The following is a 16,631-nucleotide window of genomic DNA, read 5'->3' on the forward strand; positions in this document are numbered from 1 at the left end:
AGTGATTATATAGGGTGGGCAGTAGATCAGAGCTGGAGACTGTATGCATGGTATTGAAAAGCTCAGGCTTGGCTGGGGTGGGAGCCCCACTGTAGCATTTGCTTGATGACCTTGGCACAATTAACTCGAAGTCTCAGATGCCTCATCTACCTATAAGTCAGGAATAATAACAAAACGCCTCACAGTGTTGTGGTGAGAATTAAATCAGGTAATTCCTGGAGCAAACATTACAATTCCTGGAAGGTGATAACTGCCTAGTAAATCTTAGTTGCTATCTATCATCATCATCATCATCATCATCACTAATTAAGGTATTATTATTCAGAACCCACAGAAACAATAAGAAGAGAAAAAATGAAAACATAAACGATGGGATTCAGAAAATCCCTTTGGATCAAAACAGTAGGTGCATTGGTAGATAGCTTTTTGATTTGTTTCACTCATCAACTGTGCCAGGCAATGCCTTACATTCCACAGACGCTAGTGAATAAGACCGACATGGTCCCTGTCCATTCATGCACTGAATCCTCAAAAATATAGTCCTATAAATTACGTGAACTCACTTGGCAGATAAGAAAACTGAGGACTGAAGTAGCTGGAACTTAAAGGTCGACATTGGAACCTAAGATTCATTCATTCATTCAACAAATATTTCTTGAGAGCCTTCTGCGTGTTAGGTGCTTTGCTAAGCACTGGGTGTACAGAAATGAATCTCACAGATAAAAGTGCTTCTTTTCATGTAGTTTACTTTCTAGCTGTGAGGACTAGATAATATCAAATATGTAAAACATAGTATATCAGATCATGACAAGTATTACATGATATAGTAAATCAGAAAGTGGAGGTGGGAAGTTTAGGTGCAATATTAATAAGGTTTTCTGGGAAAGTCTTCCCAAGTAGGTGATATTTGAGGAAAGACAGAAAGGATGGAGAAACTAAGGAATGACATATTTGATGAGGGTCCATCTAGGGCCTTCCAGAAGCCTTTGATCAGCTCAGGGCTTTCACAACAGACTCCTTGACCTCCTTATTCCTCAGGCTGTAGATGACAGGGTTCAATATTGGGGTCACCACTGTGTAGAGCACGGACACCACTTGGTCTGCCTCCGATGACTGGCCTGAATTATCTCACAGGTACATAAAGATGAGGGTCCCAAAGAAGAGAGCAACAGCATTGAGGTGGGAGGCACAGGTAGAGAAGGTCTTGGCCTGGCCCCAGGCAGAGCAGACCTGCATGATGGCCATGATGACAAACAGGTAGGAAACCAAGATGACCAATACACAAGCAGGCATGACAAAAACTGCAAACACAATAATCCCCACCTCCTGGGTGTAGCTTTCCCCACAAGCGAGTTTTAACAGAGGGGGTTGGTCACAGAAAATAAAGTTGATCTCATTGTTTCCACAAAAGAAGAGAGTGAAGGCAGTTACCGTTCAAATAAAGGCGCTGGAAAAACCAGCAACATAAGCCCCAGCTACCAAACCCAAGCGGGCCTTCTCGGTCATGGTGGTGACATAAAGCAGCGGTTGGCACACGGCCACATAGCGGTCACAGGCCATGACCGCCAAGAGGTAGCAGTCAATGGAAGAAAAGAAGGTGAAGAAGAAGAGCTGGGCGGCACAACGCACTTTGGAGATGACTCTGCCGCGTTCCAGCAGCACTGTCAGCATCTGGGGGATGATGGCGGAGGACTAGCTGATGTCCACGAAGGAAAGGTGGCTGAGGAAGAAGTATGGGGGTGTGGAGACGGCAATCTTTGCAAGTCAGGAAGATCGTTCCTGAGTTCCCCAGAAGAGTGAGTATATAGAAACCCAAAAAGACAGAAAGAGAGGAGAACAGTGCAAAAAAAGAACAGTGCAATAAGAATAAATTCCAGATTGAGTGATTATATAGGGTGGGCAGTAGATCATAGCTGTAGACTGTGTGCATGGTAATGAAAAGCTCAGGCTTGGCTGGGGTGGGAGCCCCACTGTAGCATTTGCTTGATGACCTTGGCACAATTAACTCGAAGTCTCAGATGACTCATCTACCTATAAGTCAGGAATAATAACAAAACATCCCTCGGGATGTTCAGCGAACACAGTAAGGAAGAACTCTGTCACTACGGTGTAATTCCTCCCAGCCTTCCATTCAGCGGTTGACCTGTGAAAGCTGAGACGAAAGCACCCGATAACCGGATCCCTGAAGACAAGTTCAATTCATTTTATATTTTTAACCAATAATTTCATTATGACAATTTAATAAGGATACTTAACTTGTTTTACCATGGAAACCGAACACAATTTCTCCCACAATTTAGTCAGGGTACCCTTAGGCCAAAGTGTATCTAGTCTCCCTCAATATCTTGTTTTTGCCTACTCTCCCCTTGTTCTTATTTTGTGGTATTCATCCTCCTCAGGAACTTAAGGCTCTTAGGTTTTCTGTTCTTTTGTTTTCTCTTATTTACTTATTTAGAAACCAACACAACATTGTAAAGCAATTATACTACAATAAAAATTTTAAAACAAAATAGAAAACAAAAGATTGAGTCATTTTAAAATAAAAGACTTTAAACTGAGTGTCTGATAGGTAGGCATTCGACTTCAACAAACTTCGCAGCCTAATGTGGAAATGGACGAATATAGAGCTCAACACAATATAAGATAAAAAGTGATGAATGCTTCCATTATACTAAGAATGGAGAGCAAGTGATTCTCTAACTTATGTCAGCTCTTGTATTTGCAACTCTGTCCCCAATTAGCTGTTTGATCTTCCACAAGGCACTTAACCTCTCTGAACCTCAATTTCCTCTTCTGCCAAAAGGGGATCATAATATCTGTCCTGCTTATAAGATAAGGTTAATGCATAGATTAAAACAGATGCAAAAGTGCATTGGAAAGCTAAAAGCACTCTATGTATATATGGTGGCTATTTAAGTTTTAAATGAACATTTTAAGGAAGGGTAATTTATATTCTATGAACAAAAAAAGCACAAACCAAAAAAAAAAAAATCCATTAGCAATCAGCAATGGGCTCTGCTTACAGGAATATTTCTATTTTCAGTCTAACAACATGCATTTTTAACAAAAAGCTGTTATCCTAGTTAGAGTTGGCTGGCTTATGAAGGGTTTTCTGTTTGTTTTTTGGTTTTTGTAAGTACTCGCATTAACCTTGGAATCAAGAGAGCGAACATAAGCTCCTTTTAGCCCCTCACAGAGCTCCGTAAGCATTGTTTGGCTGTTCTCATAGTCCTTAATAAAAGCAGCAGTTTGATAATAAACAACACCCAAATTTGAAAGCAGAAGTATTTCTGCAGTCTGGTGTTGTCTAAGCACTGTTGGAGGAATCTGGGTTAATGGAGTTGAAGGTTCTTAACAGAGTTCTAGAAAAGAGCTGTAGAGGAGGGCTTTGGTCATATTTGATTACCTGATACACCAGCAGCCAGGCCAATACTAAACTGACCCATTAGAAATAATAACAAAGAAGAGAAATTAGATTCAGAAGCATTAGCGGGACACGAACCATCCTCACCTGAATTCCACTTCACTAGTGTCTTCTTCCCTTGTTTAGTGTTTCCTCTGCCAGTGACCTGCCGATCCAGAGGAGACCTAGGCCGTAGCTCACTCACAGTAGATGTGTGACCCTGGGCAAGTCACTTTTCTTCTCTGAACTTCAATTACGTTGTCTTTGCTCCCTTTAAATAAACAACAATGCAGTGTGAGTCCATAATCATAGCAACTTGGTTGATAGGGGGTTGCTTCCAGAACCACTATGTCTTATTCTCACTTCATGGAGTTCCTCTCACCCTTGACAGAACAATACATCCCTGATGTTAGAATTGCCCAGGACTTTTTGCAGACTCAGCCCAAGAGAGCAGGGCTTGTGGACCAGTCTCTCTCCCTGAGTTTCTGATCCTGCACTAGACCTTCCTGGTGGTGCTTTTTGTATTCTCTGTCCCAGCATCATGCCATAATTGGTTCCTGAGTTAAGTCTCCAGGGAAAGACAATTTATCTTCCTAACAAGGTGTCTAATATCTTTGAAGATTTCTCTTTAATTTCAAACTCTCAAAGCCCCATCCTACATCCTGCCACCAGGGTCTGATGAGGCTGGTTCCTAGTCTTGCCTCATTTCTATTTTGTACCAAAAGGAATATATTCCTTGGAAGATTTCCTAAGTTCTTCCTATAGGGTAAAAAGTATATCGAGTCTCATATGCAATGTTGGGGCTTCGTGGCCACAGTACCTAGAGGCTTTTCAATTAGCCCTTCCGTCTTAAATAAAAGTCTTTAACTGTCTGCTTAGCATTTAATCAGAAAGAGGCATTAAACTGTCTCCTTAGACCTGACAGCCCGTTCTCTCAGTAGTCCCTGTCAATTCGTTGTGTTCTCTCCACCTTCTGGCAGATTCCAAGAGAACAAATAACTCTGCAGTATACTACTCTTATTCAAACAGACCCTATATTGTCTTTTTCAATCAGTAGGAAACTTTTAAACTAATCCCAAGCTTTCTAACTACTAGCTTAATTTTTCCCACCACATTTTTCCCGTAACACAATTGACACAGGAACTATTTATTAACCATCCCCCTTTTAGAGGATCTATACATTTTCAGCTGGGATTTTAATAAACAGACCAACCATCATTAAAGGGATCAAACATTTCTTATGAAAATTATAATATGCATGTTAAAGCATCCTGTCTTCTAGAATAAATATCATGTCTTCGAAGGTCTAAATGTTTTACTTTATTATAAGTGATCTTAAACTTAATATTCTTTGGCTGCCTTCACCCTGAATTTCCATGTTTCGCTTATCTGCTTCTTCTGATTTAAAATTCTGTTACTGGAATTCCAGGTGTGACACATCATTTTTGGCTGGCTGAGTTTGGAATCATCCTCTGTTTGTGAGATACTGTCACCACCTTTATGCCCTCCCATGATGGTTTATATCATTCATACTCCTGGGATCTTGTTTTTCTGGTAATCCAAGGGACAGGTAGAAAAGGAGTTTGAGTTCTAAGAATAGCGATCAGAGGGAAAACTGAAAATGACGAGTAGGTGGGGCCTGTTCCCTCCCAGTACCTTGGATTTGATTGAGGTACCTACAGTCAGAGAAGTGAAGAGCAAGACCCAGTGGACTCCTGGGAAGCTTTGGATGCAGGCTGAGCTGTTGCAGAGCCCAGGGACCCAGTGCAGACTAGGATTCCCTCCTGCCCACTCCTGCATGGAACACAGCAATGCTCTGCCTCCCCAAGGTCAAAAGCTTTAAGAACATAAAGAGTTGACGTCTATGATACAGATTCTGCAAATACCATTATGGGCAGAGGAAATGGTAGAAATCACTAAGTGGATTCTGAGGCAAAGGATGTGACAGATGGAACATGTGGGGAAGAAGAAAGAACAGGACATATTTCCGGTGGTGACAGCAACTGACAGACATATTATTGTGAGCACGTAGAGATTCATGTGAGGCGTCCCTGGAAACTACTACAGGAGTTTGAAGAATACTTTGAGCAGGGTCAGCTTTATAACCGGACTATCAAACTACTACCTTAATTTAATTATTAAAAATAAACATAACCTGCATTTCTCTAATAATTAGTGATATTGTGCATCTTTTCTTGTGCCTGTTAGCCATCTGTATATCTTCTTTGAAAAAATGCCTATTCAGATTTTTTGCCCATTTTTTGATTGGGTTGTTTTTTTGACATGGAGTTATATGAGCTTTGTATATTTTGGATATTAACCCCTTATCCATAATATCATTTGCAACTATTTTCTTCCATTCTATAGGTTGTCTTTTCATTTTTGTCAATGGTTTCCTTTGCTGTGCAAAAGTTTTTCAGTGTAATTAAGTCCCATTTGTTTATATTTGCTTTTATTTCTTTTGCCTTAGGAGATGATCCAAGAAGATACTTCTGTGCTTTATATCAAAGAGTGTTCTGTCTATGTTCTCTTCTTGGAGTTTTATGGTTTCCGTTCTTACACTTAGGTCTTTAAATCATTTTGAGTTTACTTCAACAATGAGCTATCACCTCACATCTGTCAGAATGACTGTCATTAAAAAGTCTACAAATAACAAATGTTGGAGAGGATGTGGAGAAAAGGGAACCCTTGTACACAGTTGGTGCAGCCATTATGGAAAACAATATGGAGGTTCCTCAAAAAACTAAAAATACAGCCAACATATGATCCAGCAATTCCACTCCTGGGTATATGTATCCAGAAAAAACAGAAACTCTCAGAAAGAAGCATGCACCACAGTGTTCATAGCAGCACTGTTTATAATAGCCAAGACATGGAAGTAAACCAAGTGCCCATAAAAAGATAGTTGGATTAAGAAGATATTCATATATATATATATATATATATATATATATATATATATAGGCACATAATTATATATAATGGAATATTACTTAGTCATAAAAAAGAAATACTGCCATTTGCAGCAATATGGATGGACCTATTATGCTTAGTGAAATAAGTCAGACAGAGAAAGACAAATACAGTGTGATATCACTTATATGTGGAATCTAAAAAAACAATATAAATGAATGTATATGCAAAACAGAAGCAGACTCACAGACATAGAAAACAAACCTATGTTTACCAAAGGGGGAGGGACAAATTAGGAGTATGGGATTAACATATTCAAATTACTATGAATATAGTTCAGGGAGATCAGTTTGGTGCTTTGTGACCAACTAGAGGGGTGGGATAGGGAGGGTGGGAGGGAGACACAAGAGGGAGGAGATGTGGGGATATATGTATATGTATAGCTGATTCACTCTGTTATAAAGCAGAAACTAACACACCATTGTAAACCAATTATACTCCAATAAAGATGTTTTAAAAAAAAAGAAAACAAAAAACTACTATGTATAAAACAGTAAGCACCAAGGATATACTGTATAGTACAGAGAATTACAGCCATTAATCTTGTAATAAACTATACTGGAGTATAATCTACAAAAATACTGAATCACTATGCTGTACACCTGACACTAACACAATATTGCAAATCAACTATAGTTCAATTTTTAAACATTTGAAAAAATAAACATAATCTAAATACTGAATCCTAATTGATGACATCATTCTACATTATGTAGTGTAGAAGAGTACTAATACTGATGTCTGCAACTTACTTTGAAATGCGTCAAAAAATAAGGTGGATTTGTGGATGAACTGATGGATGTATAAATGAATAGATTGATTATAAATATGTGATAAAACAAAAACATCTAAGTATTGGGTATCGGGAGTTCATTATGCATTATTTTCAACATTTCTGTATGATGGAAATCTTTCATAGAAAATTTGCAAAAAAAAAATGTTGTCTTGTAGTAAGGCGTGCCACATCTGAATTACACAGGATTAACTTCAGATTCTTTTGTCACTTGTCCTGAGAGCTAGAAATCTCACTCCAATGTCTTCTCAGGCTGCCTCTTTCTCTCCTTGCTTTCTGTCCCTGGAACTAAAAGTTCTGGTCCTTTTTTAATGCCTTATGCCATGATGTATTCATCTGAACATTGAGCGTGCTATAAATAATGAGTTCCCAGAATGCTGGCACTGCAGAGGAGATGGTTCTCAGGAATTTCCAAGGTTGAACAAGGTTGGATGGCTAAGACAACCTGGCTCTGTTGAGAATTTTCCTCAGAGCCTCCTTCACTTCCTTGCTCCTCAGGCTGTAGATGAGAAGGTTCAACATGCGGATCACTGTTATGTAAAACACAGACACCACCCAGTCCTCCTCCGAGGACTGGCCAGAGTTATGTCTCAGATACATGAAGATGAGGGTCCCAAAGAAGAGTGACACTGCAGTGAGGTGAGACGCACACGTCCAGAAAGTCTTGGCCCGGCCTCCTGCAGAGGGAATCCTCATGACGGCCAAGATGATGAGCAGGTAGGACACCAAAATCACCACCATGCAGACAGGGATGACAAAAATGGCAAGCACAATAATTACCAGTTCCTGAGTGTAGCTGTCCCCACAGGTTATCTTTAAGAGAGGAGGGAGGTCACATAAAATGAAGTCAATCTCATTGGTTCCACAAAAGGAGAGTGTGAAAGCTGAGACCTTCCACACCAAGGCGCTGAAGACACCAGCAACGTAAGCCCCCCCCCCAACACACACACACACACACAACCCAAACGGGCCTTCCTCCTCATGATAGTGACATAAAGCAGGGGTCAGCACACGGCCACATAGCGGTCATAGGCCATGAGGGCCAGGAGGTAGCAGTCAATGGAGCCAAAGAAGGTGAAGAGAAAGAACTGGACAGCACAGAGTGTGTAGGATAAAGTGGCCCTGTGCTCCAGCAACACAGCCATCATCAGAGGCACAGTGACAAACGAGTAGCAGATGTCCATGAACGAGAGGTGACTCAGAAGGAAGTACGTGGGGCTGTGGAGTCGGAGATCCACGCGGATCAGGATAATCATGCCCAAAGGGGTGATGAGATACATAAATAGAAACAGGAGGAAGAGAGGTAGTGCCCATTCAGGACAGTCAATGAATGCCATGAGGAGGAATTTGGTCACCAACGTGAGGTTCTTCTCTGCCATGAAGCCAGAGGCACCTGAGAAGGCTAGGATGAGAGCAAGTTAGGGAACTATAAGTAGGAATTAACTGTATTTCTAGGTTACATGTACTGAACAAGTGCTATGGACAAAACATGCCAGGGGCTACGTGGGGCTTCAGAGATGCCTGGTCTTAACTCCTGCTTCTAAGGGACTTCTGTGACATGTCAAGAAAACTGATGTGGGGAAACATTTTCAGAATAGGAGTGCTTTTTCTCCCACTTTTTATGGCTAACTAGCTGTGTGAGCCCCTGCAGTCAGATAACCACAGAACCAAACTTTCCCTATCGCTCCAATAGGGGCTGATACATGGGGTCCTGTCTACCATGGAAATATCCATCTCAGGACTCTGTCCCTTTTTCTCTATGACCATACCTCCTCCCTTATTTCAAACCCTCTTCATCTCTTGCCTGGATCAAAACAAGAGCCATATAGCTAACAGCTCCCGCTGTCCTCAGACTCGCTTCTTGCCAACTTTTTTTTTAACATTTTATTTTTGTTGTTGTTGTTTATATGTGCTTTTTATTGTGAGTTTTTAAAATTTTATTTATTTTTTTATACAGCAGGTTCTTATTAGTTACCTGTTTTATACGTATTAGGATATATACGTCAATCCCAATCTCCCAATTCATCCCATCGCCAACCCCGCCCCCGCCCCGCCCCTGCTTTGCCCCTTGGTGTCCATACGTTTGTTCTCCTCACTGTGACCAGAGAGAGATTTCTAAGACTTTCTCATCCCCCTGTTAAAAATCCAGTCATGGCGCCCCATCAAGGATGGGATATTCTTTAGACTCCTCAGTGTGTTGGGGAAAGGCCTCCGGGGGGGTCTCCCCCACTTACTTCCTCGTGTCCCTTTCTTATACCTCACTGCTTGCACCTTCAGCCACGCTTCTCTCCAGCCACCTGAATTGTTTACAGCTTTTCTAATGCCCCACATTCATTCACATCTCTGTGCTTTCCGCAGGCCACCCCTTCTGCTGAAACACCTTGTCTTTCCCATCCTCAGGGTCCTGCCCAACTCCTATACCACCTTCAGACCTCAGCTCAGATCCTACGTCCCACAAGAAGTCTCCCTTGAGTCTGTCTTCCCTGGTCAGGGTATGTGCCTCTGGAGCTCAGCACACTGTAAAGCCTCAATATGTTTTGGGGGAATAAAGTTATCAAATGAGATATAAAGCATATTGCAAAGAGAAAGGCATTGTGCAAATCTTCAAGGGATTATGTTTGTTTTGTTTTTTTGCGGTACGCAGGCCGCTCACTGTTGTGGCCTCTCCCGTTGCGGAGCACGGGCTCCGGATGCGCAGGCTCAGCGGCGATGGCTCACGGGCCCAGCCGCTCCGCGGCATGTGGGATCTTCCTGGACCAGGGCACGAACCCGCGTCCCCTGCATCGGCAGGTGGACTCTCAACCACTGCGCCACCAGGGAAGCCCCGGATTATGCTTATTTTTATGAAAATATTTAAAAACAGAAGCTGTCTGAAGTCTTAAAAACCCAATAAAATTGATGAATATTCACAGAGACCATAAGCCATCCTTGGACTTACCCTCCAATTCTCAACGTAACAGTGCGCTTACTTGACAGAAAGCTGTTGTCTTAATTAGATCCTCTTAGTTTACCACAAATCCATTTTAAAAGAACAGATATTTTCTTTAATAACAGAGAACATATATACAGACACTATTCTAATGATTTATATATTAAGTCATTTAATTCCCACATTCACTTCTTGAGGTAGGAACTATTTTCCCCCATTTCACAGATGAGGCAACTGAGACAGACTTTAAGTAGCTCAATCTTGTGTCCAAGATTGCACAGCTAGTAAATGGTGGAACTGCCATGAAGAACAAAACTGTACACAGAAGCACTATTTACCTTAAAACAGGATTTTACATACATCCCATGTCTATTCCAATAGTCTAAGAGGACCCAGAAAATGTCTGCCTTTAAGTAGACGCATGAATACCAGCACTGCAGTCTATTCATATCCGAAGGCGGATGGGGACTCTTGTGCTAATGGATAGAAAGTCCTTTGGCAGAGTTGCAGTGCAGGGGGGTAGAGAAGATATTTGATCATCTTTAAAGCATTAGACTTTGACAGCTAGGCCAGTGTTGCACTGACATGTTGGAGAAAATGGTAAATAGAAGACATTGGATCTGGTGACCTGAACTGAGCATGAACCAAGAGGACCAGGACAGTTTTCTCACCTGAATTCCACGTTACCTTTACCTGGCCAGTCCTCTTCGCCCTTTGTCCACTATTTTTCCCTTGTCTCTAAAAAATCGTTTCCTTTCCACTGCTTGGAGAAGTATCCTAAGGGTCTGGGGAGAGAAAACTGGGCTGGGTAGCAGGAGGTCTGGGTGGATATTGTCCTCCCAAATCTGCTCAGTTACGACACTGAGCAAGTTACTTAATCTCTCCAGGCATTGGTGTCCTTCTCCCTCCCCCTACAATCTACACACACACACATTAGTGAATCAACTTGGGGACAGTAATGTCACAGCTGCCTGAATGCCAGTCCCTGCCTATATCACCCTCAAGTCCCTTGCCAGTTCTGGTCAGTGAAACACTTTCTTCTCTCTCTTCCCTTAATCTTTCTGTTTCCATGACTTGCTAAACCTGGTTCACATGCATTCCTCACTCTGGTTTTTGTTCAGTTCCAGGCTAGGAGAGCAGAGATTGGAGAAAAGCCTCATCGTATGGGCTCCCGACTCTAGTGCAAACCCCTTTTGGTGAAGATACCAATAGTCTCTGAAAGTCTGAAGTCCCCAATCAATGGCTGATTGGTCTCTAAGGAAAGGCAACTGTTACTCGGATTCTTAACAAGACTCCTGGTCTCAGTCCCAGCTCCCAAAGCCTTTCAACACACCCACTAAGTGGGGTCTAAAAAGCCTAAATCCCAGTTCTACACAGTCCCTCGATGAGTGAGATGTTTCTGGCTTTAACTTCTCTGTCAGAACAATGTCAGAAACTGTGCCTTCCTCAGTGTGGCCACATCCTGGAAGGAATAAGGTGCTTTGTGAACGCAAGGCTTGGATCACATTGCTCAGAAGGACACAAAGGAGACGCTACACAGAGACCTCAACAAGACACATCATGTCTTCTAAGTTTGCCCTCTCTGGAAGTCAGGTGTTTCACTGTCTCCTCTCCCCTCCCCACCCTTCTCCCCCCGCTTTAAAAGCAAATGAAATCACAGGGAAAACAAAAGCCTGAGATGTTGCTCAGAGGAGAAGCTGGCATATCCTTTTTGTTGGCATGGCCTTTGCCATCTCTCTGCATCTTTAACACAGCAGTATTGCTTTAGCCCCAAATTCAGAAGCATTTTGTTAAGCCATTGAATGTCAAGATGGCTCAATTCAGAAAAGGAAATAAGGAAGATGGGGAAGAACAGAATAATTATAGAATAATTGTTTTCTTGGACAATTATGCAAACCAAGAGAAAATGAGACCATATCGGTCACTGATTCATCACGGTGCTAAGCATTCTAAATGAAGAGCAGGAGACACAAAACGAAACAAATCCCTGTAAAAGAGAAAACACAATGCCAGTCTACAAGGACTATGCAAACTAGCAGGTCACATAATAATTCATCTACAGATAACAGGTACTAAGCTCATAAGTGAGGTGTAGTCCAGGTGCCATGGGGAGTCAGAGTAAGGCAAGATTACTTATAGATGGGGTAGATCAGGGAAGGCTTCCCAGCAGACATGGACTTTGGCAGGCAGTTTGGATGGAAGTGAGGGGTGGGAGAATGATGGGCAAAGCTCTTCAGGAAGGGGGAGCAGCGTGAGCGAATTCACAGGGACAGGAAAGCCCAGGGACTACTCCTGGGGCAATGAGTGGGGCTTCGGTCACAGTACAGGATGGTATTAGGCAAGTCCAGGACTAGGGTGAGGTGAGTGAGGCACTCACCTCGGATTCAAAAGTTAAGGTGGCACCAAAACCTTTAGTAAACAAGGTAAATAACCATATAATATTATCAAAAATAAAAATCAACGCAAAAATCTCTATGATGAATAAAATATCAAAATTTTCAGAACAATTTTTTTTTTTTTTAGATTCCATATATATGTGTTAGCATACGGTATTTGTTTTTCTCTTTCTGACTTACCTAGGGGCAGGACAAGAATAAAGACGCAGACGTAGAGAATGGACTTGAGGACACAAGGACGGGAAAGGGTAAGCTGGGATGAATTGAGAGAGTGGCATGGACGTATATACACTACCAAACGTAAAATAGATGGCTGGTGGGAAGCAGCCTCAGGGAGATCAGCTCAGTGCTTTGTGTCCACCTAGAGGGGTGGGATAGGGAGGGTGGGAGGGAGACGCAAGAGGCAGGGGATATGGGGATATATGTATATGTATAGCTGATTCACTTTGTTATACAGCAGAAACTAACACACCATTGTAAAGCAATTATACCCCAATAAAGATGTTAAAATAATAATAATAAAATAAAACAAATTGAATGAAAATACAGGTACAGAATAAAAATATATATATATATATCAAAATTTTAAATAAAGAGCACCAGTATTACTGATTCTCCTTTTGCCTCAGTCTCCGTTACAGTACAGCATAGCGCTGGTACCCTACGCTTGAAAAGGAGGGTGAGACCCACAGCTTCCAGGGCACAGGCTTAACAAGTGCCTTTTAATGGACATTCCATTTCTTTCCTCTCTACCCTCCAGTTAGGAAAAGAAAATGTAGGAAAGTCAACCTAATAAGATCTAATACTTGCAGAGTAACTTTAACTATTTCCAAGTACTCTCTTCATCTTCACAAGACCCCTGTGGGATTGAGAGAGATAACAAATTCCTCCTCTGTACTGATGAGGAAACACGGCAAAGAAAGGCCCAAGGTCACGTAGTTACCTGGTGAGCGGACTAGAAATTGTGTCGGTCCTGGTTGCTAATGGACTCTGCCTATGCCACAGGCCCTACAGCCCAAGAGGACATATTTTTATGACCACACGTACATCCACATCCACGCCCAGCGCTCACTGGACGAGGACGAGGTGAGTCCTCTGGGCTATGCTGTATTAACAAATGACCTTAAAACCACAGTGACTTAACACAATACATTTAAATTTACCCATGGAAATGCCAGTGTGGGATAGGTAGTCCTCCTCTGTCTTGCGGCTAAGCCATTTTGTACAGCTGAACTTCAAGACTGCTAGTGCAGGGGAGGACAGGGAAAGATCAAGCAGGATGCCACTAAGGACCAGGCCTGGTCTGCCTCCCTCCCACCTACATCACAGTGACCTGAACCCAGTCACAGGGGTTCAACATTACTGCCTACATAACCTAGAGGATGTAGGGAAGTGCACAGATATTTGTGCAAACAAATATTTGGGCTGAAATCTCTGCCACGCCCCTCACCTTCTGTGCATCCTTTGTGCAGGAGAAAGTCTAGAACCCACCCCAGAATTTCCAAGGACAGTCAAGGGCTCACTCCTGCGTGTGCGTGGCTCTGTTTTCCTGTTTCCGCTAAAGTGTTATTTACACTCGTGCCCACTTCCCATTACTTCTCACCCTTTCCAGTACCACAACATGCCAAGCATGAAGCATGGCCTTTTGTCTTTATCCTTCACTCTCTAAAGCAAAATTAACACAGTGCGTTTGTTTGGGTAGCTGACTTTTAATAAAAATATTGTAGAGAACTTAAGAGGTTCATAATACTTCACAGATTGGGGAGAAAATTAGAATTGAATAATTGATGTCATTGTGCTACAAATTCCCCAGCCATTTCCATCACAAGGAATTTGTCTCTGGCTGTTCCTGGCCTCCACCTTAAGCCTGCCTGCTGCTATAGGACCCGTATCTTTCTGTGCTGAGATCATCTTTCATTTGTATTTCTCTTCTCCCAATTCCCCAATCTTCCAAATCCCTATCTAGTCCAATCTACTGGGAGAAGGCTCAAAATTCTTTGTATATTGTTATGCATGATAATCTGAATCTTTAATACCCAAATACCTTCCATTTAGACTGTACATTAGAGTTTCTTAAATTCCATAATCCAGATGCCCTTTAAGATGTTTTCCTCAACAAAAGGAAATGTCTCTCTTCAATAGAAAAAAATTAGGTCAAACTACAGCTAGCATTTAACTTTTTTTTTTTTTTACTTTTAACATACAAAATAATGATTTAGTGCTCAAAGATGCCTTAGAAACTGGGTTAAATAATGAAAACTGTCTTTACTAAATAATTTCTTGGAGGCTTTCGTGTGATAATATACTTTATAAATCTCCAAAATGAAGTACGTATTGTGCAGCAATTCTCAAAAGTATTTGACAATGGAATGTTTACTAGGCTACTCTTGTGTACAAACACCCACAAATTCAGTGACACACAAGAATAAGCATTTGCTCTCACATTCATAGGTTCCAGGATTTGGTTTATCAAGGCTGGGCTGGGCTAGCTTAGCCAAGCTGCAGCTTGGTTCCTGATTTGTTTCACATGTCTCTCACCATCTTTGGGTCAGCAAGCTACTGAAGACATGTTCTTCTAACAGTGGCAGAGGCCTAAGTGAGCAAAGTTCCATTATCAAAATACATTCAAGTCTTTGCTTACATCTGGTCTGCATGTCTGTCAGCCAAAGAAAGTCACATGGTCAAGCTCAACAATCTCGAGCAGGAGAGTATATTCTATTCACAGTGGAAGAGGAGTTTTCAGAACACTTTTCCCTATCATCCATAAATACTCAAGTCCTACCACCGAACCACATGCAAAATACATTCATCACCACCTGAGATCACCCACCCACACAAGCCTCTACAAAGTACAAGTCATGCCTTGGTATCCGTGGGGGGTTGCTTCGAGGACCTGCCCCGAATACCAAAATCCGCAAACACTCAAGTCCCATAGTTGGCTCTCTGTATTAGTGATTCCATACTCATGGTCCCACAGTCATGAATTCAGCCAAACGTGGATCCTGTAGTACTGTAGTATGTACTGAAAAATAGTTACGTATAAGTGGACCCCTGCAATTCAAACCTGTGTTGTTCAAGGGTCAGCTGTACATCGTTGGGATCAAAGTTTAGGATCTTGTGATCTCTATCAGCCCAGATGCAGCTCCCCTTGGTCTAAAGAATTATGAACTAAAAAGACAAGTTATCTGCCTGCCCTACAGACACCCAATATACATTGGTGAACCGTGCAGGATAACCACGGTAAACACACCCATTAGGAAAAAGGAAGGATGGTAGGCACATGGCAGGCACTGGTCCCTAGGAATTCTGAGATCCTACTGGGCAAATATTGCCATGTCCCCCTACCCTGGGGTATGAAATGTGCCTTGTTAGGCCATGAACCTTCTCCTTGGTGGAGATAGGGCACCCCAGGTGGGTGTCCCTCAGGGCTCTTAGAAAATATCATGACCATTAGATCTTCCTCATACCCCAAAGTACTTTAATCCTAAATATAGATAGCTTCTATTTTAGCCTTTTCTCTGTCATTTTGTATTCTCTAACCACTTAGAGTTTACCAGAGAGAGGACATGGTAAATTTTGGTTAAAAATATGGATCGTGGTATCAGACCGTCCGGGTTGGAATCCTGGCTCCTTCACGTTCTACCTGTGTGATCTTGGGAAATATGCATAATCTCAGTGTGATTCAACTACCTCATCTGTAAATTGGGAATAATAGTACCAACTTCATAAAGTTATGGAGCAAATCAAATGAAAGTGACATGAGTGAGAGAAATAAAGCCACTCTTCAGTGAGGTATCTGATATTCACTATCAGAAGAGTGTTTCCCAGACCTCTTCCCAAATTCAACCTTTCTTCCTACTTCCTGTCTGAATCTTTACACATTCAATGACATTGCAGAGTTCCCACGAACTGGTTACTTTAAGCTAGTAGTAAACTTTCCATCTGGGTTTTAATGAGGGTAAATCTCACTAATAATAATTGTGAAGCCACAGAAATAGCCAACATCCCTGAGGGACCATGAAGTACCATGCAAAGCACTTTACATGTAACTTCTCACTTAAAAACAAAATTATAAAGCACTCAGACAAAATGTAACATTTCTAATCATATAAGGAAATATCCTCATAGACGATAAAG

At 41.8% G+C, this 16,631-nt stretch overlaps 2 protein-coding genes across 2 annotated transcripts; both read right to left on the reverse strand.

The window, feature by feature from the left end:
• Positions 1-990: 990 nt before the first annotated feature.
• Positions 991-4,915, reverse strand: LOC113625134 (olfactory receptor 9Q2-like). Its single transcript, XM_027115652.1, is given in 3 exon segments — positions 991-1,755; positions 3,151-3,327; positions 4,769-4,915. Coding segments are annotated over 3 exon segments (1,089 nt in total).
• Positions 4,916-7,604: 2,689 nt separating this feature from the next.
• LOC113625195 (olfactory receptor 9Q1-like) lies at positions 7,605-8,548 on the reverse strand. The gene is given in 2 exon segments (XM_027115686.1): positions 7,605-8,105; positions 8,108-8,548. Coding segments are annotated over 2 exon segments (942 nt in total).
• Positions 8,549-16,631: the final 8,083 nt, after the last annotated feature.

This window comes from Aethalodelphis obliquidens, unplaced genomic scaffold (assembly GCF_003676395.1).
Source record: "Aethalodelphis obliquidens isolate GAN/ISIS:26980383/991018 unplaced genomic scaffold, ASM367639v1 scaffold14, whole genome shotgun sequence".
NCBI lineage: Eukaryota > Metazoa > Chordata > Mammalia > Artiodactyla > Delphinidae > Aethalodelphis > Aethalodelphis obliquidens.